General features: G+C 47.0%; 1 protein-coding gene across 3 annotated transcripts in view; it reads left to right on the top strand.

Annotated features, from left to right (window-relative positions):
* The window catches only part of TRRAP (transformation/transcription domain associated protein), a 1,075,110-nt gene that overhangs the window by 300,506 nt on the left and 749,132 nt on the right, over positions 1-25,472 (top strand). For all 3 annotated transcript variants that reach the window (XM_085629333.1, XM_085629332.1, XM_085629331.1), the window contains exon 29: positions 16,138-16,259. In XM_085629333.1, the coding sequence (XP_085485459.1) occupies positions 16,138-16,259 (122 nt within the window). The remainder of the gene's footprint in view (positions 1-16,137; positions 16,260-25,472) is intronic.

Below are 25,472 nucleotides of genomic sequence, written 5' to 3'. Positions count from 1 at the left end.
AAGAGTGCTTAGCGCACCAATGGAACCAGGCCCAGGGTCAATTAACAGATCTGGTGTTGGTAGACTTTCGTACCCATCGCTCTCTGCAGTGGTGGACCACCACAGACCGTTCCTGGACCCGGTTCCCCAGATAGTACTAACAGACGCATCGCTCTCCGGCTGGGGAGCTCATCTATTACATCTCACCATGCAAGGCAAATGGACACCTCAACAAAAGCTACTCCATATCAACCATCTGGAGTTACTAGCAATCTTCCTAGCCCTAAAATCCTTTCAAACACAGATTTCAGGCAAGGCAGTCCTAATCCGCACAGACAACATGACAGCCATGTATTATATTCAAAAACAAGGCGGCACACACTCTCCACAGCTCTCTCAATTAGCACAGAGCATATAGAGATGGGCCATACCCCAGAAAATCTTTCTCCTAGCCCAGCATGTCCCAGGAGTACAAAACACTATAGCAGATCTACTCCGCAGTGGGAACTTCACCCGCAAGTTCTTCACCCATACTTTTAAATGTGGGGGCATCCACAGATAGACCTCTTCGCCACCCACGAAAACACAAAATGCCCAAGCTTCGCCGCCAGATACCCACACCCATTGTCCAAAGGCAATGCGATATGGATGAACTGGTCAGGCAGATTTGCGTATGCTTTTCCGCCTCTCCCACTCATTCCACTAGTGGTGCGCAAACTACAACAGCACTCCCTCATACTAATATTAGTAGCGCCAACTTGGGCCAGACAACCGTGGTACACCACACTGCTGGAACTATCGGTAGTACCACATCAAAAATTACACCTCTCTCCACACCTCTTAACCCAGAACCATGGAGAGATCAGACACCCGGACCCAGCTCAGGTCAACCTTGCGATCTGGCTCCTGAAATCCTAGAATTCGGGTACCTAAATATTCCCCCTGACTGTATGAACGTCATCAAAGAAGCTAGGCGCCCTATCACTAGAGCGTGCTACGCCGCCAAGTGGAAACGTTTTGTTGTCTATTGTCATAACAACCCCATCGATCCCCTAGATGTGTCCATTCAACACATCATAGGCTACTTACTCCACCTACAAAGGTGCAATCTAGCCTATACGTCCTTTTGACTACACCTCGCAGCCATAGCAGCTTACCTACAAAACAGGCAACATCTCTCACTCTTTAGAGTACCTGCCATTAAAGCCTTCATGGAAGGCCTTAAAAGAGTAATTCCCCCCAGAGTGCCACCCTCACCTGTGTGGAACCTAAATATCGTTCTCACCAGACTAATGGGACTTCCTTTTGAACCACTACACAAATGTGAACTTAAATTCTTAACATGGAAACCCGTTTTTCTTGTAGCCATCACTTCCCTCAGAAGGGTCAGTGAGATACAAGCACTTACTATTCAAGAACCTTTTCTACAATGCACCATAATAAGGTGGTTTTCCGTACCAACCCAAAATTGCTCCCCAAAGTCATTTCTCCTTTTCACCTAAACCAATCTGTAGAACTACCAGTATTCTTCTCGCAACCATAAACTGTTGCAGAAAGAGCTCTTCACACACTAGATGTCAAACGAGCCTTACTCTACTACATCGTGAGAACACAACCTTTCCGTAAGACCAAACAACTGTTTGTCTCTTTCTCTCCACCACACAAGGGCAACCCCATCTCCAAGTTGGGGAAAGCTAGGTGGATTGTCAAATGCATTCAGATTTGCTACCATAAAGCACAACTAACGCTATCCGTTCCCTCTAAAGCCCATTCTACACGTAAAATAGGGGCTTCAATAACTTTTCTAGGAAACAGCCCATTAGATGATATCTGCAAAGCAGCTACATGGTCAACACCGCACACTTTCACCAAACACTATTGTGTAGATATGCAAACTAAGCAACAAGCTAGTGTGGGCCAGGCTGTACTCAAAACATCATTTCAAACCACTGCAACAGATACGGGTGGTCGCCGCTAACGGTGGTTACTGCTATATAATCTATGCACAAGTGTGTAATCTGCAGCTCATATGCCTCAAACGGAATATGCTACTTACCAGTATGCATCTGTTCTTGGCATGTAGAGCTGCAGATCTACACACGCCCACCCGCCTCCCCAGCAACCTGTATCTGTTCCAGCTTATCTTATTTAGATAACACACACATGGGCATCTTCACTGTTATTACTACGCTCCATCTTTCCCTGCTGGCGAAAAACAATCTGAGGATGGAGCCGAAGCCCATGCGCAATACAATCCAAAGGAGGAGTCACCGACCTTGTGACTTCCAAAGACTTTCCAAGAGGAAAAATAAACTGCAAACATCCGGGCCCAACACCAGATGGCGATCTATGCACAAGTGTGTAGATCTGCAGCTCTACATGCCAAGAACAGATGCATACTGGTAAGTAGCATATTCCTACTTACCCGTTTGCAGGAAATATCCCAGAGTGGTATCCCTGTATACTACTCTGAGTAAGAAAAGTAATCTAAAAAGTAACTTACATGTTATTTTACTGAAAAGCCAGTTCAAGTCTATGTACTGCATCTACAAAGTATTGCATTTCTCTGCAACCATACTGTAAGTCAAAACAAAGTGCATATACAATTACAATTCAAACTGTTTACAAACTGCATTACTACTGTAAAGTATGTATTGCTTACCTGTGCCAGGCTTGCTTGGTTCTAGAAAATAAAAAAAACTAAAATAATATTTTTATACAAAAACAATTGGTCTGAAGTCTTTGAGTGTGTGAATTCATTTGCTGATTGAGTGTGTGAGAAAGTGCCATCTTTCTTGCATGGTATGCCCCCACTTTTTGCTGAATTGCTGATGTACTTTGAGTGTGCCCTGGGCTCCTGCCAGTCAGGTACCCAGGGCCTGTGTTCCCTTCCCTAAAACTGCATTACAGCCTAAACCCAATTGGTATCTCTGGCCACAGGTCAGCCCCTGGTAAATGGTAGCATAGGTACCCAGGGCACTGTGACCAGAGAAGGCCCCTAAGGACTGCAGCACTTATTGTGCCACCCTTAGAGGCCCTGTAACCTGACACATACACACTGCCTTTGCAGGCTGAGTGTCCTGGTGCAGAACAAAACTAAAAGAATATTTTCATACAAAAATGATTGGACTGAAGTTCAGTCTTTGTGTGTGTGAATTCATTTGCTGACTGAATGTGTACAACAAATGCTAAACACTGTCCTCAGATACTGCCTTACTGCTCGACCACACTACCACAAATAGAGAGTGAGGTGCTATCTAACTTTACCTCTCCGTACCTTTGGGGTTCCACTGGACATTGTGCACACTATACCTCACTTTGGTATAGTATATAAAGAGTAATCTTTCTACACTATGGGTTCCTGGTGTTTGTGAGGGGTCTTGGGTAGAACTGAACCCCCTCAATGAAGTAAAAATGGATCACCCACTGTAGGAAGCTGGCTCTGTGTATATACTATACCAAAGTGAGGTATAGTGTGCACAGAGTCCAGTGGAACCCCAAAGCTAGGCAGAGGCAAAGTTAGATATCCCTGCGTGCTGGTAGGTGGCGTCGATCTGCTATGTGTCTATCTTTATCATCGTCCGAACCAGAAATAACATCGCTGAACCTATATAGGCGTCACCCAAGCACGCTGACGTTGGATCTTATCTTTCCACGGCAGCCAGTGCTGATCCGTAGAAGAGCTGCTCCTCTTGTTACTTTTTGACAGTCTTTTTCTCTGTGTTTTGTTAACTTCTTTTGAGGTTTACCTCCTGGTGTGTCGAGGATGTTCTTCCGCAGGTCAGATCTTAAGCCCTGCAACGCCTGTCACCGTCTGATGTCAGTAATGGACCCGCATCTCATGTGCCTTTGGTGGTTGGGGTGCGACCATGACAGCAAGGCGTGCTTCAATTGCCAGACCATGGCTCCCAATGCTTTGAAGGAGCAGTCCCTGAAGCTGGCCGCGGTCCGGCATGTGACTCCGCGGCAGTTGAAGGGAATGTCCCTGGATTGTTTGCGGAGCCTGAAGTAGTCTTTGCCACGCTTGAAGTTCGTGGTACATTCAGGTAGGAAGCATAGGAAGAAGACTTCAGCTTCTCCTCATCCGTCGGCTGATGAGACGAGGGAGCCTTGGCATTCTAGGTCTCGTTCTCTGGAACCTGCGCCTCCCCGAATTTCTGATGGCCGGAGTTACCTCTGCCCATTTAAAAGAATTCTATAAGGCCATGCGACTCATTTTTGGGCGGTCCGACCTTGATCTGCCTTTCGCTTACTTCATGGTTATGGAAGGAGCTTCCAGCCGCCCCAAGCCAATCCACTGCGTCGCGCATGCTTCCCAGCCTCTGCGAGGCATAGGGCACAGTACCCACAGACCTTGTGGGTCTGGTCTGTCCCCAACGGCTAGAACCTCCTCCAAATCCTCCTAGTCTGCCTCTTTACCACCATAGGCATTCAGTTGGCATAGGATTTGCCATCACCTGCCCCGCTGGCAGTCCAGAACATCGGACAGGTAGGTTTCGCAGATTGTCCGAAAGGGCTACTCCTTCCCCTTCGAGACTACCCCTCCTCCCATGCCACCATCTCACGATCGTCTGACGGAGGATCATGTGTGTGTTCTCCGAGAAGAGGTCACGTCTCGGCCAGTGTAGCCATAGAGAGGGTTCCAATGCCAGAAGTAGGCTGTTGTAGGAAAGTGGATTTCTGTTGCAGTACCACCCAGTTTTTTCCTGGCCTTTGATGCAATTTTGACCGAGTACTGGGTCCTTGCTAATCAGGTTTCTAGTGCCAGTGTTCTTTCCCTATACCCATACCACAATTGGCACAGCTTCAGACAACCTAATAAGTCCCTAGTAAAACGTACCCCTGGTACCTAGTGCATTGGGACTGAAGAGAGCCCCTTAGGGACCCCTCATCAACGTCATGCAAAGTGCCACTGCAGCCTGCATCCCTTGGTGCAGAGAAAAATGACAAAGTCGACATGGCGCACTGCCTATGTGCCATATCCAGCAGCACTGCCTAAAGTATAGGTAAGTCACTCCTCACAGGCCTTACAAGCCCTAAGGCAGAGTGCACTATATCTCAGGTGTGAGCTGAAGGAAAGAGCCCCTTTTTTTCATGGTTTCTCCCACTTTTTGCCAAACTGTTGATTTACTTTGACTGAGTGTGCCCTGGATTCCTGCCGACCAGGTACCCAGGGCCAATGCTGTTTCCCTAAACTGTACTGTTTCAAATCCCAATAGGCAACACTCTGGCCACATGTTAGGCCCTTGTAAAAGGTACCAAGGGCACTGTGACCAGGGAAGGCCTTTAGGGCTGCAACACTTATTGTGCCACCCTATGAGGCCCTGCACCTTTACACGCACACACTGGCCTTGCAGGCTGTGTGCTTTGGCGCAGAACAAAGGGAAGAATTGACATGGCATACATCCCTGTGTGCCATGCCTACAATCCACTGCCCTGGCATAGGTAAGCCAGCTCTCTAGCTGGGTGCACTATACCAGTGGTGAGGGTACAGGTGCATGAGCCCTGTACCCCTTCAGTGTCTAAGTCAATTCTTAGACATGGTAAGTGCAGTAATGCCATAAAGAGTATATGGTGCTGGGAGTTTGTCATTACAAACTCCACAGCAGAATAATGGCTGTACTGAAAACTTGGAAGTTTGTTATCAAACTACTCGGCATATTAAACCCACACTGATGCCAGTGTGGGATTTATTGAAAAATGCACTGAGAGGGCATCTTAGAGATGCCCCCTAAAAAACGACCTAATTCTAATGTCCTGGCTGATTTGCTGCTCGCCAGCTGCCAGCCCTGACATGTTTCTGGACCCCTGAGTCGAGAGCCTGCCGCTCTCGGCAGCCTGAAACAATGCACATCCTGGGACGAGGTACCAAGCCTCCTTCCCCAGGATGGGCAGGGTCCACGAAGGGGAAGCTTCAAAGGCTCACCGTCTTTGTGAGCTACCCTAGGTATTTTCTGTTCCCTCAACTGGCCCCCACCGGTTCTGACTCCCCATTTTGGGCAGGAGAATCAGTGGGAAAACTAGGAGGAGAGGTGGGCCCACCTTTGCCGACTCCACTGTAAGAAAGTGGCTCTGTATATACTGTTCCCAAATAGGTACAGTGTGCACAGAGTCCACAGTCTCCAAAGGTTTGGCAGAGGCTAAAGTTAGATATAACCTTACTCTCTAAAGTGGTAGCTTGGTCGAGCAGTTAGGCAGTATCAGAGGACAGTGTAAAGCATTTGTTGTACACACTCAGTCAGCAAATGGTCTCACACACTCAAGAACTGAACTCTACGCCAATGGTTTGTATATAAAAATATATGGTTGTTTTATTTTTGAACCAACAATAGGTATCAAAATATACTCTCTCAGAATGAGATACTTTAGATAAATACTTTCAATAGCAATAGATACAGTTGTTGCAAAGGGCAACACAATTTCAAACACAATTATACATTGAGCTCAATGGGAATTTCTATTTAAATGCACTTGATTACTTTTTGGATTACTTGTATTACCACAGGACTGGATCCTAGATTCAGTCCTGGGACATCTCCTGTAAACAGTTGAAAGAATACGTTTTTGTTATACAGGCGATTTTTAACGAATATTTGTAAGTTTAAAAAATCGACACTTAGAAGAATTTCTGGTGAAAACCAGGCAATGTTATCCTATGGAGGAAAATCAAGTTAGCGGTAAGTACAGTTGTAATTACTTTTCAGGTGCTGGGCACCAAGATCCAGCACTGGGATCTCTCCTGATAGCTGGTGAGTAAATTGTTTTTCGTTGCTCGTTTTTTTTTTTTCGTGAATATTTTAAAGCTTTTGGATAAGTACTCGACTGGCAGAGTTAAGGTTCTGGGCATAGACTCCCAGGGTCAGGTAGGTACAGTTGTTACACCTTCAGAGGCACAGGGACAGCCGGGTGCAGAGAGAGTTAGGCCCAATGTTAGCCTATGGCGGGCAGGGGGCCTTTGATTCGTGGCTGCTGACAAGCAGGCCACGCGGCTGTGGGAGCTGGGCACCTGGTCACTTGCTCAGGGCAAGTGGGGAAGTAGATTAGGTTAGAGGTTGCACTCCCAGGGGTACTCGGGCGGCTGGGTGCAGGGTGCTTTTGAGCGGTCGGGCGCTCAATGGATTTCAATGGAGAAGCTCAGTGGCGAACAAAGGTTGCAAGCTCGGGGACCAAGATTCTTCAGTTGCGACCACCAGTTCGAGAGGTAAGTTGGGAAGCTATAGGATAGGTAGGCACCCAGGAGTTGGGTACAGGGGGCCGCAGGGCCCCGGTTGCAGGGGTGCCTTTTGGCGTCGGGAAATCTTACCCTCTGCTGGTCGCGGTTTTAGGGGTCCGTGGTTCTGAGGCTCCAGACATCGTCAGGAGTGTCGATGTGGGTCCTTGGGTGCTGGATTCGGGGTCAGTCACCGGGGGGACGCCCTTGTGGTCTTTGTTCACTCTGGTACAGGCCAGACTTGGCGGGTGCAGAGTGTGCAGGAGTCGCGGTTCCTGGTTGGCACCAGTGACTTGTTACTTGCCTTGAGCAGAACCACTGCTCGTGGGAGTCCCAGTCTTTAAGAGTCACAAGGCAGGTAGGTCCTCCGGGGTTTTTGAGGTTGCTGACCACTGAAGACGCCGGGGTTTAACAGGAACAGGTTCGAGGGTCGACAGGCCTGTAGTGCTGGGGCCAAATTAGTTGGTGTCTTCCTCTTGTTAGCATCTGCACGGCAGGTCTTCTTGTTTCATGATCTTCTTGCTTGTTTCGGATTCGGGATCTGAAAAAGGAAGGTTTAGGGAGCCCCTAAATACTGAATTTAGGGGCGTTACAGGTAGGTAAAAGGCAGGGACCAATGGGCCCCTTCCTTGGGGTGGGTACACCCCCCTATCCTGCCACTCTCCTGTGGGAGGGGGGCAGGAGCCTAATCCTGATTGGGCAGGGCTCCCCATCTTCAAGATGGCGAGAGCCCGGAGATGTGCTTCACCTCGCCTCCCCCACCTGAGGGGTGGGGTTGGCAGAGGCTGGTACACACCCTTTCCTTGCTTGGGGTTTCCCGCCAGTCTTCCCGCCAGAGTGGGTATCAGAACCGGTGGGGGCCAGTTGCTGAGTACAGCAAGTGGCCTGGAGAAGCTCACAAAGGCTTCATGCCTTTGAAGCTTCCCCTGCCCATCCTGGGGAGGAGACCTAGCACCTCGCCCAGGATGTGCATTGTTGTAGGCCCAGGAGAGCGGATGGCTCTCTACCCAGGGTCCAGCAACATGTCTGCTGTGAGGCAGCCTAGACAGCCCCTCAGACAAGACATGGATTGTAGGTTAGGTTCATGGGGCAACTCTAAGTTGCCCTATGTTGTGCATTGCACATCAAATCCCACACTGGTAGCAGTGCGGGTTTAATGTGCTGAGAAGTTTGATACCATACTTCTCAGTCTTCAGTGGAGCCATAATGGTGCTGTGGAGTTCGTGTTGACGATCTCCCAGCACCATATACTCTTAGTGGAAGCACTGCACTTTCAGTGCCCAGGAATGGACCTGGGTACTGTAGGGGCACAGGGTTCATGCACCTGTACCCACTCCACTGGCATAGGGCACCCAGCTAGAGGGGTGACTGAGGTATGCCAGGGCAGTGTGGGTTGTGGGCGTGGCACACAGGGATGTGTGCCATGTCGACTCTGTTTTGTTCTGCACCAAGACACTCAGCCTGCAAAGGCTGTGTGTGGGTGTCAGGGTACAGGGCCTCTAAGGGTGGCACAATAAGTGCTGCAGCCCTTAGGGGTCTTCTCTGGTCACAGGGCCCTGGGTACCTAGGGTACCATTTGCCAGGAGCTGACATATGGCCAGAGATGCCAATTGGGTTTAGGCTGTTAGGCAGTTTTAGGGAAGGAACACAGGCCCTGGGCACCTGATTGGCAGGAGCCCAGGGCACACCAAGTCAAAGAGCATCAGTAGTCTGGCAACAAGAAAAGGGGGTGGGGGGGTTTACTGCAACAGAAACCCACTTTCTCACACCCACCCCTCAAGTGGGTGAGGCAAGGTGAAGCACAACTCTTAAGTCCCTGCCGTCTTTCAGATAGGGGAACCCAGCAAACCAGAGTGAGGCTTACGCCCCCACCCACTGTAGGGTGGCATCGAAGGGGTTGTACCCCCCCCCCCCCCCCCTTCAAAGAAGGGACCCATTGGTCCGGACCTGTACCTACCTGTAATGCTCCAAAATTTAGCAACTAGGAAGCTGTGCTGAATTAAGAAGAGGAGGATGCCCACTGACTTGACCCCAGCTCTACCAGCCTGTCTACACCTTGAACCTGCTCCAGCGAAAAACCTGGCATGTTCTGCAGCCAGCAGCCCCCAAGAACTCGGAGGACCTGCCCAGCCTTCCCAAACCAGACTTTGTCTCCCGTGTGCACCGGATTTGCTCACCATAAGACTCTGGCTCCAGCCACATCCACGAGTCTGCACCACTCTGCACCCTATGCTCACGGCCCGAGTTAGAGTGGCCCAACACCACGAGGAGGTCTTTCAGGCGATCCTGAACTGGGATCTGGTGATCGCTGACCTACCTGAAGTCTCCAACCGACGCCTGCAGCTGCTTTCTTGAGGGCTCCCCGACCGCGACCAGAGCGGTAAGAAAAACCTGATGCCAAAAGACACCCCTGCCCCAGACGTCCCACGGCCTTGAGTGGCCCAACCGATGGTGTTCCGGCATCCCAAGACATCCCAACTTACCTGTCCAACCGGTGGTCACCTCCAGAAGATCTTCTTCCCTGCGCCTGCAACGTTTGTTTCAACCTGAGAATCCCCTTTAAAAACAGCAGGGCACCCAAACAACACCTGGCACCTAGCTGCCCTTGCACCGCTGTGGGTGACATCGTATCCCCCTTTGCCCTGAGCCTAAATCCAGGAGCTTTGCTCCCACAACCTTGTTGCCTGCTTGTGAGCAGCCACCAACTAGAGGACCCCCCATCACCCATTGGATAACTTTGTGCCTCAGCACTATTCACCCGGACGCTGTAGTGCCATTGAGGGTACTTTGAGAGTGCGTCCTCAACCAGGGGGAAACCTGGTTCTAACCTCAAATAACCAACTCCCAAACCGAAGTACTTACCGTTAAGTCGATAACATTGTTTTCTCCCAAGGGACTGCATTGAACTGCTTTCTTGTGAAAACTGTTTTAAGTGTGGAGTTGGTTTATATGAAACTCTAAAAAACTGCAAATGTACAAAAACTGATATACTTACCTTTCCTCTAGGAAATGTCCCAGAGTGATATCTTGGCATATCACACTGAGGAGACAAAGTAACTTAAAAAGTAATCTGAAAAATTACTGAAAAGTAAATCAAACTGCTTTACAAACAAATGACTTACCTGTAACCAATTCAGTTGCATTCCACTGCATTTGCACTGTGTTTAAACTGCATCATTCTTGCAAAGTGTTATTATACTTACCTGTACCATGTCTGGCTTGGTTCTAGAAAATAAAATATAACTAAGTAATATTTTTATACTTACAAAATCGTCTGAGTTCAGTCTTTGAGTGTGTGACTTCATTTCATGCCTGAGTGTGTTCAATAAATGCTTAACACTACCCTCTGATAAAGCTTTACTGCTCGCCCACACTACCACTAATAGAGAGTAAGGTATTATGTACTTTTACCTCTGTCTACCTTTGGGGCTCCACTGGACACTATAGCTCTCTTTGGTGTAGTATATACAGATCCAGCTTCCTACATGTCCTTTATTAATCATTGTTTGCATAACAAATGCCTTAAACTGTTGTGTTAGGCCTAAGGCTGCTAGACCACACTACCACAAATAGTGCACTTTGGGTTTACATTGAGCCCTGTACACTTCTGGGTGCCCACTCACAAGGGAGGGGGCAAATAAACCAGTTACTCTGTTTCCACAACCCAACCATGTAACACTGGGGGTGGGTGGGAAGAGGGGGTGAACAGGATGATTCTTCCAGGAGTGGAGGTCAGTCACCTCAGACAAGTGGATTTTAAATATTATAATTCACAGCTTCTGCATAGAACTCAAGAACCCAAGACTCTATCACTAGTTCCCCTAAATAGAAGACTATTAAATGAACAAGAACTCATACGACTGTGTCAGGTAGTCAAAGAGCTTACCATAAACATGATCCATAGAAGAGCAACCCCCATTACCCTCATCCCCCAAAATCGACAGAGGGATCTACTCTGCATACTGGCTAGTACCCAAACGCTGAGACCAATACTATACCTCAGATATCTAAAGTTTATATGAACACAAAACTTCAAGGTGACAACACTACAAAAGGTAATCCCACTACTAAGAAGGGGAGATTACATGGTCACCATAGACGTAAAGGATGCCTTCCTGCACATAGCAATGCACTAAAGACACACACGGTTCCTCAGATTCGTCTTGAACAAAGTACACTACCAGTTTGGAGTGCTGCCCTTCAGAATAAAATTAGCACTGTGGGTGTTCTCAAAATACTTAGCGTCAGTAGCTGCACACCTAAGAAGACAGTGTATACACTTCTACCCTTAACCGGACAACTGGCTGTTGAAAGCAAGGTGCAGACAAAAGCGTCAACAAGACATTCAAATTGTCATATCCACGCTGCAACAGCTGGGGCTCACCATAAACCACAAGGAATAATCTCCACACCCAGAGCAGGAGAAGATATTCCTGGGGACAACAGTAAAGCAAGGACAGCGCACGCATACCCAGTGCCCAGGAGTACAAAGGCAAGAACAGCAAACTCGCCACTACCGCAAGTTATGAAATTACCGGGGATAGTTGCATTGTACATCCCACTGATACTGCATGCAAGACTTCACGTGTAACCTACACAGGAGTGGCTCTGCAATGCATGGTCACAAGCCTCAGGGAGCTGGGAGGATCTATTGGTTGTTATTGCAAAGGTTCTGAAAGAAGTGGAATGATGGAACACAAGGGATGTAACAGTAGGGAGACATTCCAAACTCTCAGCTCCCATGGTGACCATAACGACTGGCTTATCCCACAAGGGTTTGGGGAACACACAAGGACATCTTAAAGGTCATGGCCCTCTGGAACCAAGCAGACTCTATGAAACACACAAATCTATGGAACTCAAGATCTTCCAAGTTTTGAATGCCTTCCAGGAACACACACAAAAGGAAAGACCATGCTGATCCGGACGGACAACATGACAAAAATGTTCTGCCTCAACAAACCGGGATGAACCAAGTTGTTTCAACTATCAAAACTAGCACTGAAAATATGAAAGTGTTCCAGCACCAACTGATGTATCTGGCTCATTTGACTACACTTTTGTATGCTTGGTCTTCTTGCCTTCCTAACGATTTCCATTGTCCTGGGTGGGTGGGGGGGGGGGGGGGAGGAGGGGGGGAGTGGGGAGGGGTTTAAGGTGTCCAGATTCTAGGAGCCATACTATTAGGTTGAGGTGGCTTGCTCTGGATGTCATATCCTATCTTTGTCCATAGTTAGCAGTTCTTTTGCTGCATATATGGGTATGATCTGTCCTCTGAACTTTTCAAGTATGTCTGAGTTCCACGTCTGTCTGGCCCACTATGAGACGATTAGTATGAGTGCTATCCTTGACTGTTTAAATTTGTCCAATACTTGAACGGAAATCAGTAGAAAGGTGTATGCAAATCTCCCTGACAAGCTTTTCGACTGTGCATTCCCATTGTACTAGTGGTGTGGAAATCTGGATGTGAAGTCTTGGCATACTCTGGGCCTGTGAACAGGTTCATACTTGGAGTGCACCATTTTCTGAACATGTTGTCCATTACCTCTTGGTTTTATCTCCCATTCGTGGGCGGTGTTTGCTTGTCAGCTTAGTCTGTTTAGTCTGTCTGCTTCTTTGTTATAGAATAATCCATCAAACGCACAGGGAGACTGTTAATAAGGAGAATGCAGTAATTTGCTGCAAATAGGGGAACACTATTCATATATGATAGGATCTGGTCTTAGACAAATGTATGAACTTGTGGACCAATGATTGAACTTGCATTTGGTGATTTATTAATATCTAAAGTACCTAAGGGGGCCAGTCATCTTTTCTTTATGGATCCCACTTTGCCCTTCTGCCTGTTTAATAGATCAAAGCTTTGGAATAACTTGTATGTGGAGGATGGATTATAGGACTTAATTAAATGCATAAATTCCCACTTCCCCCTATCAATGAGCAATGGTGTTAATGGAGAGTGTACCGATTTCTTTGAATCAGGGAGTAGTGGTGCAGGGTTGAGTATTTGTATTGCGGTATTTGGGTTTCGTATTAGTATAATAGGAACCTGCCATTTGGCTAGGTTTGTGCAATGAAAATGCCACATACATACCTACAGACATGCTCGGAACATGCCCGCTCCTTTTTTCCCTGTATGTAAGTGGTCGCAGACCTTCAGGAGCGGGCCCAACACTGCCCAAAGGAAGAAAGAATGTTTATCCGAATCCTTCTATGCGCAGATGACAGCATATTGCTATCCAGAATGGCAAACTATTTACTGCATTTAATAAATAATTGCTTCTTGTGTTAGTTTACTTGTCTTGAAGGCCATCCTGCCTAAATCGCATATCATGTCAATTGGCTCACGTAATATCAAACTGACGATTACGGTAAATGAGACCCATGAATAGCGTTGCATCATTTGCATGTTTAGTAACTGAGAATCTGTCATGAGTTGTTCTTGGCTTTTGGTGCAAAGGAGATTATATTTCGTCCAGACCTAGGGTGCTTTTCAAGTTAGGTCAGATTTGTAGCTAAACCATCGGAGAATATGGTAAAAAATATACAATGCCAGATGGCTATTGTAACCTATGGCGCTGCAGTGTGGTGTTATGGGAGTGTATCAACATTGCAAATAATGCAAACCAGCATCCCACATGGTCCTCCAGGAAACTACCTCCATACCACCTTGGTTGGTTGTGAGAACTTAAGTACAAGCAACATCCACACTAGCACCTTGCATTACACTATTGCCATTGAATGAAAAAACGTTTTCAGTTAGTCCTAAACTGTAAGAGCTTATTTACTCTTGAGAACAGTGAGGGGACATCTGTCGTATCTGGTGCAGTTTTGGAAAAAACATACAGGAGACACCAGATGAACAGTCTTAGGTTTGGTCTCATTAGACACACCCTTAGTTTTCACCTAGGATGGTTCATATTAGAAACGTCAATAGTTAGCCAATGTGCAACATACTCTGCACTATGTGATGTTTTTTTGTTTCTTTTGTGGAGGACCCATGAAAACCTAATTTGTTGGTTGAAGTGCAACTTGAAATTTAGAATGTGTATGCCAGCCTACATGTCTTAATTGATGCTATTAAATACATAGGTTTCTTTAAGCATGAGAAAATGTATGGCAGTTCTAGCTAAACAAAGATATGTAACTGGGAAGCAATCCGATTCAAATAAAATCTCAAGGCAACACTGAGTGAATATTGTCTGCTATGCCAGAACTTGTTTAAGCCCTCTGCTGCAGAGAGTTGAAAACTTTTGGAACGGTGAAATGTTATTAAGTTTACGGTTTAATGTATTTTTTTAGATGAATTATTTTTAGTTTATAGTTTTATTGTGTTTTGATTTAGGTTTATCAATGAAGTATCATGTGGCCATCAGATATCTTATTCTAGTACTTTTTGGTTTTATTGGGGGAATTTATACATTGCAGCATTAACTTAAAGTAGCGACAAAGCACTTTATATAGAGCACAAATGCATTGTGCACGGCGTGGAAGGCAGTGGCTCAGAAGTTATTTAGTAGTGCTGGCAATAAAGGCTAAGAAAGCTAGATCTTACTTTGTTCTATTTTGAAGGATTTCAAATTGAATGTTATGTTGTCTGCAAGGCACAAGTAAAAATAGCTATTAATATGTCCTATTGAAGAGACGACCAATGGAAATCTTTGATTTGGAAATCACAAAATGATGTATATTTTAGTCTCACTGCTTGATTTTCTTACAGATTGTTTCTGCATCTTCTATTTTTCTTGGTTGTCTTCATTCCTCTATTTTGGGCTTCAGGGCCACACTGCTTCTTTACTCGATGTTTTTCTGTGATACTCATTGTTTTGTTTATGTATTATCCACACGTCTGAGTTTCTGAATCGTACCCGCCTTTCTGATATTTTAGTTGTAGACTGGCATAAAACTACTTTACACCAAATGATATAAAAAAAATATGAAAGGATTGTAACCATATTCCTCCCACAGCCCCCGCCCTGCTGTAAATAAGCCATTTCCCACACAGAGCTTCAGTTTTGTTTCTCCATCATGGAATCTGTTAATCATAAATATGGAATTCCCTGCCCACATGTGGGATCCTGAAGCGTTTTTGGAAAGAGAAACTTCAGTTCTTTAAAAAAATGAGTTAGTTCAGTGTCTAGGTACTTCTGTCACAGGCTTCATTATCCTGCAATATCTTATCAATCCTTAATTCTTTCCCATGAAAAAACATGAATCTGCCAACTAACATGACTAAATCTAGCATGTTTGTAGCTGTCTGAAGAACAGAAATACCTTTAAAATATTTAGTTGGCAATAAACCACTCCTACTTGCTTGGCGGGCCATTTGTTTCTGAGAATCAGATTCAAATATTCCTCAAATGGACAACATTTTGTCTAAGTAATGTACCAATACAAAACACCCCCTCCCTTTACTCTACATGCCTCAGGGCTATATTTATGCTTGATTAATACACGTTTGAACAGATATTTTGACTGCCAGCAACTAGTTTGTATTCAACTGATCGCCACATGCTGTAGCTGGACCAGTATCCGTTTGTCCATTTTTCTTGCCTTTTTTAAGAGTTGAACATGGAAGTGCACCAGAAGTAAGACAATTAATGAGTGTTCATTAACCGAAAATTGATTTCCTCTCCATAGCCTTCACTTAACTACCACTCCATGTCTTCATCGCTCCTCGGCTGCCATGCAGATAAGGCCTTGTTCTCTGTTTCTGGTTTCAGATTTAAGTTTGCAACCTACAGAGACATACTAGTGATGTGGTCTCTGCAATAGAGGTGTGATGTCTATTTATATCCAGCAACAGTAAGGTACACCTTTTCTCAATTTTGAATGTAATAGGGTGCATACAGTAGATAGATGGAGTTAATTAGAAATTTACTTAACTGTAATTTGTTTGTATTGTGCATTTCATATTTAACACTGTATGTCATGCTTTTATTTTGCAGATGCTCTAGCTGCTTGCAATTACTTGCCCCAGTCTCGAGAAAAAATTATTGCTGCACTCTTTAAAGCTCTTAACTCAACTAACAATGAGCTCCAAGAAGCTGGAGAAGCCTGTATGCGAAAGGTTAGTGACATGAAAACACCGTTCTCCTGGTTTGTTTTATTAGCTACAGTTTAACTTATCATCTGGTCTTAGTTGGTAAACAATGTCCAGTGCAGAAATGTAACATCTGGGGCCTTTTCAAGGTTTTTGCATGTCTACAATGTGTTTTGATTTATTTTAGCCTAGTGGTACTTTACCAACACTTGGGAAGACCTTTTTTTTTTTTTTTAAACCTCTTTATTCAGACACCATCACATAATCATTTCTGTAATGTACAAATTAAGCAAATATGCATCAAGTGCATACACTACATACCGTGTCAGTTTTTAAATTAAATAAACCCTCCCACCCCACCCCCCCCATGGACCCAAGAGAGAATTAATCTGTTAATTATAATGCGCACACAACAATACTCAATTAATAATAATTAAAGTTTCTCCGGGTGGTTTGGCTGTTGCAATTTAAATTAGATTATATTAAGCTAAGGCATCATTGATCCAATTAGTTATTGGTCCCCACATTTTAAGCCCTCTTTCCTTTGCTTTAACACCAGAACGTAAAAAAACTGCTCTCTCCCAGCGATAAGTGGCTAACAGCTTCCCCAGCCAACAATAAACTGAGGGGGGTTCTTTGTCTAACCAAACAGTGGCTAAACAAATCCTAAGGACTGCCATTGCGGCAAAAAGCAAAGCCCGTTTGGAAGCTAACATCTCCTGATTACTTACTCCCAGTATAATAACTTGCGGGGTAAGGGCTACCTCAAAGCTAAACATGTTCTTAATATATTTACCCACTTCACACAACATAATTGACAATCTAGGACATGTAGCAAACATATGCAGAATATCTGCAGCAAAGCAATGACAGCGAGGGCAATTTATGCCAGAGGAACCTCCCCATTTAGAAATTCTCGCTGGAGTAATATACAAATTCGACCACGTTTTAAAACATTGTACTTGCAGATTAGCTGAGAAAACCACGGTCTGGCTCATTACTAAAGAGTCCTCGCAATCCCGACCCCTGCTTGCAGCAGTTCCTGCCACTGATTAGTATGTTTTAGAAAATCATCCTCCATCTCATTAATAAGTAATTAATAAAATGTTGAAATTGGCGAGGAAGCCCCTAATATAAGCTCCATTAAAGGAACTTTATGCCCAGTAATTGCTTTTATAGATAGGTAGTCCCTCACTTGTAAAAATTTAAAGAAATAGTTATTGCCAATTCCATATTTCTCTTTAATCACGTCAAACAAATACATAGCATTCTCCATCGTAAGATTGCCTATGTACCTAATACCCCTAGAAATCCATACCTTCATATATCCATCCTGAAAAATTTCTGGCAATAAATCGTTACTTGCAATAGGAGTATATCTATGAATCCTATTCATCTTAAGTTTCTTCCTAACAGCTGTCCAGATCTTAAATGCACCTATCATAATTTTATATTTAACTCTTTTGAAGTACGCGTAAATGATATGGCGCAAAAGGCAGCAATTGACCTCTACCCCCATTACTAAGCTATATATTGAGGTGTAAGCATTTTCCTCATATACTCCTTCCCCAACAATACCGACATATGTTGTATAGCGACAGCCCAATAATAGATCTGAAGATTAGGTACTGACCAGCCCCCCCCTATCTTTAGGCAGCGTCATATATCTAAGCGCTCTACGAGGACGTTTCCCTGCCCATAGAAATTAAGTGATTAAAAGCAGAGAACCAGGTCTTATTTATTTCTACAGGAATGGCTCTAAAGAAATACAATATTCTGGGCAAAAACAGCATCTTTATAATATTGCATCTCCCTAAAAGCATAAGATGCAGGCCGTTCATTCTGTTGAAATCGCCCCTAGTCTTTCGTAGCAGAGGTTCCAGATTGATTTGTACTATCTCATCCACATTAGAGGATATCTCAACCCCTAGGTATCTGGCATTTCCAACAATACGTGTATCCTCCAGGCCCACCTTATCATTTCTAATGATCATTGTCTTGTTTTTACTAAGAAAATACCCTGCGATTTTACCAAACTCTTCAGCCTCTCTTTCCACTTCCTTCATTGCCTCTTGTGGATTAGTTGTTATTACCGCAAGGTCATCTCAATAGGCCAATATCTTTGTATCCCCACCGATACATCGAGCAGGCAAAATCCTATTGTTCTCTACTATTTTATTAATTAGCAGATCTATATAAAGCGCAAAAAGCAGTGGGGAGCATGGGCACCCCTGCCGCGTATCACGAGTAATCCTAATGTTCGAGGCATGTGGGCTGCTGAATTCATATCTGTGCATAGATTGCCGCCTAGTGTTGGGTCCGGATGTTTGCACGTTGTTGTCCTGGAAGAGTCTTCGAAGTATCCTGGGATAGGTGACTCCTCCCCTGGACTACAGTGCGCATGGGCATCCTCTCCATCCTCAGATTGTTTTTTTCCGCCATTGGGTTCGGATGTGCTATCTTAACTCAAGTTAGGAAAAACTTTGTTGAGGCCAAAAGGCCTTTAGTTCGCGTCGGTACTGTTTTCTCGATCGGTTTCGATACTACCTTTGTTAGTTTACTAACTTTCAGAACCGACTTTTCGCATCTTACCTGCCCATCGACGACATCGACGATGGAATCGAGGACACCATTCAAGAGGTGTCCGGTATGCAATGCGAAATATCCCCACATCGACGTCCATCCGGTGTGCAACAAATGCCTTTCGCCGGATCACGACGAATCTACATGCATGGCCTGTGCCCGGTTCCGTTCCAAGAAGACTCTACGGAATCGACGAGCGGCGAGACTCGAAGCGCAGCACGCGGCACCGGCCCCGGCAGACATCTTCAACGCCGAGACCGAAGATATCGAAGAATTGGAGATCCTACCCTCCAGTCCCGTTTCCGAACATGACTCCGGATCGGACGACGTCGACGAATCACTCTTTCGCAGAGATGAAGACGACACCGAGGTAGGAGACTACGATGAGGCCTTACGGGCCGAAGAGAGTAGCTCCAATGACGAGCAAGGCCTACCCGTTCAGACTGAAGAGATCCCAGTGCCACAGTCTATGGCTCCGGTCGAGGGATCGCCTTCGGGCCTTACCCGAGACCTATCCCGCAGTTCTTCGGCCCCGCCCTCGGGCCCGGCCTCGGACATTCAGCGGCAGCCATTATTACCTAAACCGGCTGGTTTCCCTTCTTCAAAACCGAAACCGAAAGCTGCACTGGTTCAATTGAAACCGAAACCAAAAGTGGCGCTGGTCGGATCGAGGCCTTCCACACCTTCGACGCCAGCGAAACGCGTCGGCACCGAGCGCACCAATCGAGACTTCGGTGCCGAACTTGAAGCGGCCGACGTCGGAGTCGGCATACGAAAAAAGGCCTTCGGTGCCACCAAACCTGCTCGGCTCCCGGCGCCGACGCCATCGACTCCGACACCAAAGGTCACACTGCCTGCTGCGTCTCACATCGCTTCCACGGCAACACCAAAGCCTCATGCATCGAAGACGTCGACGGCCATTCCCGCCCCTCGACTCGATGACCCACCGGCGCCGAAAAAGTCCACGGCCGCCTCTACAGACCTGGTCGGCGCTAAAGCCTCAAAGGCGCTCCAAGTGCGACCTGTTGCGGCACAAAGCAGCCAAACCAAAACGGTCCTCCAGGACACGTCGGGCTCCGGCCCAATAAAAGCTCCAGCAGCCTCTTCGGCGCCAGCCAACATTACTTTTGGCCTGCCTCCATCCACGGTCCCGAAAATGTTCCAACTCAGGACACGGGTCACCCACACCACGATTACACCTGCTGAGACCTCTCCGTCACATCTCATCGACGCCAACACCGGCAGGATGGTTATCCACGAACGGAGGATAACTTCGGAGCCACCTTTGGACCCTTTCCGGATCCCACTAAAAAGAAAGCTGCCTGTGGACTCAGAACCTGTCCTTTGCGAATCTTTCCACTCGCCCTACCACGATCCACAATCATTCTCTCCCACACACTCCGACACGGATGCGTTGGAGGACTACATGGGTGACCAAGTCCCCTACCACGGAGACATAGACCCTGATGACCAACAGGACCCTTATCAAACTTGGGGCGACCCTGTAGACCCAGGTGCACCTCTAGATGCACAGGACCCACAACTCTATGGGGCGAAAACATCTCCCACAGAGGACACTGCAGCGTTCAACGCTCTTATTGAACGTGCTGCGAATAATCATGGAGTGCAGCTTCACTCTGACACCGTCGAGGACGACTTTCTTATGGACACCTTCGCATCCTCAGAAAGGCATGTAAAAACTCTGCCCATGTTGAAAGGAGTCCTCAAACCAGCCAAGGACATCTTCAAAGAACCCACCAGGGCACGGGTGATAAACCCCAGGATCGATAAGAAATACAGATCGGCGCCTGGGGACCCTACTTACATCAGAGGCCAATTACCACTAGACTCCATTGTCGTAGCGAATGCTCGCAAGAGGGCACACTCGCAAACGACAGGTGACGCTCCTCCCCCGGACAAAGAGTCCAAGGTGTTAGAGACCTCTGGCAAGCGAGTTGCCGCCCAGGCTGCCAACATATGGCGCATAGCCAACACTCAAGCGCTCCTCGCTCGCTACGATAGAGCGCACTATGACACATTGGAGCAACTACTCCAACATCTCCCTGACCAGTTCAAAGAAGGTGCAGAAATTCTTATCAGAGAGGGACAGCTACTCACAAATGCTTCCATCAAGTGTGCACTAGATGCCGCAGACAAGGCTGCCAGGGCCATAAACACAAGCGTCATGCTGCGACGACATGCCTGGTTGCGAACCTCCGGATTCAAACCTGAGGTGCAAAATAATATACTCAACCAGCCTGTCAACCCCGACTATTTATTCGGACCGGAGGTTGACACCACCCTTGAGAAAATAAAAAAGGACACGGACACCGCAAAGACCATGGGGGCTCTCCAGACTCAGTCCTTTCGGAGCAGCTCCTTTCGTCGCCCCGGAAATAGAGGAGCAGGTAGAGGACAGGGGTCACAGCAGACATACAACAAGGGCAATACACAAACCACCTACGATAAAAACACCCGGGGTGGATATCGTGGCTCCAGTACAAAGGGAAGAGGACGCGGCTACGGCAACACCAGGTCCTCCCCCAAGAACAAGCAGTGACGCCCTCTCCCTTCCTCCCGACCACATAACACCTGTCGGGGGAAGGCTACAAAGGTTCCTGTCCACGTGGAACTCCATCACCACGGACAGGTGGGTCAAAGATATTGTCAAATACGGTTACTGTCTAGAGCTAACCTCCACTCTACCCACAATACCTCCAAGAAACCGTCCTATGTCATCAGAGCACTTAACGCTCTTACAGCAGGAGGTGCAAAGTATGCTTCTAAAAGGCGCTATAGAGGTCGTACCCGTCCACGAGCAGGGTACGGGAGTGTACTCCCTCTACTTTTTAATACCGAAAAAGGACGGGTCACTCAGACCTATATTAGACCTAAGACCCCTGAACCGGTACATTCTTTCCGAGCACTTTCACATGCTCACTCTCCAGCAAGTCCTTCCGCTTCTCAAGCTGGGAGACTTCCTAGCCACGCTGGACCTCAAGGATGCGTATTTCCACATACCCATTCACCCCTCACACAAAAAATACCTCAGGTTCACTGTTCAGGGGCAGCACTACCAATTCAAAGTCCTTCCCTTCGGCGTGACAACAGCACCCAGGGTTTTCACGAAGTGCCTAGCTACTGTGGCGGCACATCTACGGAGGCAGCATGTACACGTCTACCCCTACCTGGACGACTGGCTCGTTCAAGCACAATCAGCCCAGCAATGTGCCAACCACATGTCCCGCACCATTCACCTCCTTCACAGTCTGGGATTCTCACTAAATTACCCGAAATCCCATCTCCAGCCCGCACACGTACAACAGTACCTAGGTGCGACTATAGACACTCTGGCGGCCACAGCTCAGCCAAATTTAGTGAGGATCAACAGCATGCAAATGCTGATCTCCAGGTTCAAACCCCAACACTCACTTCCAGCGCGAGTGTTCATGCAGTTGATAGGCATGATGGCCTCCTGCATCTTCATAGTCCCCCACGCGAGATTACATATGCGCCCGCTTCAGGAGTGCTTAGCACGTCAGTGGAATCAGGCTCAAGGACAGTTGAAAGACCTAGTGTTGGTGAGCGGTCGGGCATACAACTCTCTGCATTGGTGGAATCCACAAAACCTTTGCAAGGGCCGACCGTTCCAAGAGCCTGTTCCACAAATAGTACTGACAGCGGACGCGTCTCTCCAGGGATGGGGAGCTCATGTACTCCACTACACAGTGCAGGGACTATGGACGACACAACAGAAGAAGATGCACATCAACCTTCTGGAACTGATGGCAATCTTCCTGGCCATGAAGGCATTCAAAGTACATCTGTGCAACAAAGTCGTGTTGATCCGGACGGACAACATGACTGCCATGTACTACATACAGAAGCAGGGAGGAACACACTCTCCACAGTTGTCTCATCTGGCTCAGAGCATGTGGAAGTGGGCCATTCAGAGGAACATGTTCCTCATGGCAGAGCACCTCCCGGGCAAGGACAACCAGATGGCGGATCTGCTCAACAGACACAGCCACCAGATGCACGAGTGGGAGCTACACCCTTCAGTACTCCAACCGTACTTCCAGCAGTGGGGTCATCCAGAGATAGACCTCTTCGCCACAAGCGAAAACGCAAAATGCCAAAGCTTTGCCGCCAGGTTCCCACATCCGCAGTCGCAGGGCAATGCGATATGGATGAACTGGTCCGGCAGATTTGCGTACGCTTTTCTCCCAGCGCCGTTGATACCGCTGGTGGCTCGCAAACTCAGACAACACTCCCTGACACTCGTCCTAGTTGCTCCTACGTGGGCACGCCAGCCATGGTACACCACCTTCCTCGAACTTTCCGTGGTGCCGCATCAAAGGCTGCGGATCAAACCCGCGCATTTGACGCAGAACCATGGAGAGATTCAGCACCCAGATCCGCAACAGCTGAACCTGGCAATCTGGCTCCTGAAGTCCTAGAGTTTGGCTACCTCAACCTGCCACCTGACTGTATGGACCTCATCAAGGAGGCCAGGAGACCCACTACAAGAGCTTGCTATGCAGCCAAATGGAAAAGGTTCGTCATTTATTGCAGTAATAATGACATTAACCCGCTGAACGAATCCATCCAAAACATCATTTGTTACCTCTTACACCTATACCGATGCAATCTGGCGTACACCTCTATACGTGTCCATTTGACCGCAATATCAGCCTATCTGCAAACCAGGCAGCACCTCTCACTATTCAGAGTGCCTGCCATCAAAGCATTCTTGGAAGGACTCAAACGAGTCATTCCACCAAGCCACCCACCGGCTCCAATGTGGAACCTCAACCTGGTCCTCACACGCCTGATGGGTCCACCCTTTGAACCTCTCCACTCATGCGAGATTCAATTCCTCACCTGGAAAGTAGCTTTCCTGGTAGCGATCACTTCTTTAAGAAGAGTTAGTGAACTCCAGGCACTAACAGTTCAAGAGCCATTTATACAGGTTCACGCCAACAGGGTCGTACTACGTACCAACCCCAAATTCATGCCCAAGGTAATATCGCAGTTCCACATGAATCAAACTATTGAACTGCCCGTTTTCTTCCAAAACCCACAAACTGTCGCGGAAAGAGCACTCCATACACTAGATGTAAGGAGGGCCCTCATGTACTACATCGACAGGACTAAACCCTTTAGGAAGACAAAACAACTGTTCGTTGCCTTTGCCCCACACTACAAAGGTAACGCCATCTCCAAAGCAGGGATAGCCAGATGGATAGTTAAGTGTATTCAAATTTGTTATCAAAAGGCAAAACGCACATTAACTATTCCCCCACGAGCCCAGTCAACACGTAAGTTAGGGGCCTCCATGGCTTTTCTAGGAAACATTCCCCTGCATGACATATGTAGAGCAGCCACCTGGTCCACTACACACACATTTACCAAACACTATTGTGTAGATGTGCAATCAAAACAGCAGGCAGCTGTAGGACAGGCTGTTCTCAAAACTCTTTTTCAGACCGCTGCAGCTGGCACTGGTAGCCGCCGCTAATAGAGGGCACTGCTATACATTCTATGCACAGATATGAATTCAGCAGCCCACATGCCTCGAACTGAATATGCTACTTACCAGTGTGCATCTATTCTTGGCATGTAGAGCTGCTGACATTCATATCGCTATCCCTCCTCCCCGGCGCCTGTAGCAGCTGCAGCTCTCAGAATTACTGTAAGCATGGTCATCACTTTCTGTATCTACTCCATCACTGCTACAATGGCGAAAAACAATCTGAGGATGGAGAGGATGCCCATGCGCACTGTAGTCCAGGGGAGGAGTCACCTATCCCAGGATACTTCGAAGACTCTTCCAGGACAACAACGTGCAAACATCCGGACCCAACACTAGGCGGCAATCTATGCACAGATATGAATGTCAGCAGCCCTACATGCCAAGAACAGATGCACACTGGTAAGTAGCATATTCATACCCCAGTATTGGAACTTTCATAGATTCTCATGCTTTGTATCATTCCCCGTCGTCGGAATGGGAGCCTCGGTAACAAAAATATATATATATATATATATATACATATGTATAACCATAGAAACAAAAGAGAAAAATAGGCCTAGGCCTCCTCTCATTTTGTAGTATATCACCCTCTTTGTGTAAAAGAGCCCAAACTTTTGCCAGGACCAATCAGCACAGCCTCACCCTCTGGAACCTTCCTGAGAGAGCTCAGAGCCTCAGATTTTTCTACCGCACGTTGTGCTAGGGAGTCTCCACTGAGCTCTGCTCAGTTTTCTCAGTATTTCACTTTTGGTTATCTTTATTGCCATCTTTTGTGACAGAATGTCAGAAAAGGAGAAGAAAGCTTTATTCAGATCTTGTGCTTCTTGTGGGAAGAAGAGACTGTTTGTGGAAGACAAGCATGAAAACTGCATATACTGCCTGTACCCGGAACACAAGGCCACAGACTGTAAAATTTGTCGGACCTTCTCGACCAAGACCTTGAGAGACAGAGAGGGGCGCTTGCTGACGTGGCTGCAGAAGCTAAAGACCAGGACGGAGGTCCTCTCTTCGGATGAGGAGGAATCTATCTCTGGTACCTCCTCCAGGAGATCTAAGAAGAGGGGTAGGTCATCTCCCTCCACTTCTGTGGAACCCCCTCTCAAAGTCCCTCTCAAAGCCCC

Source organism: Triturus cristatus, chromosome 10, assembly GCF_964204655.1.
Source record: "Triturus cristatus chromosome 10, aTriCri1.1, whole genome shotgun sequence".
NCBI classification, from domain to species: Eukaryota; Metazoa; Chordata; class Amphibia; order Caudata; family Salamandridae; genus Triturus; species Triturus cristatus.
Note: the sequence above shows the minus strand (reverse complement) of the source record. Positions and strands in the feature narration are given on the sequence as shown.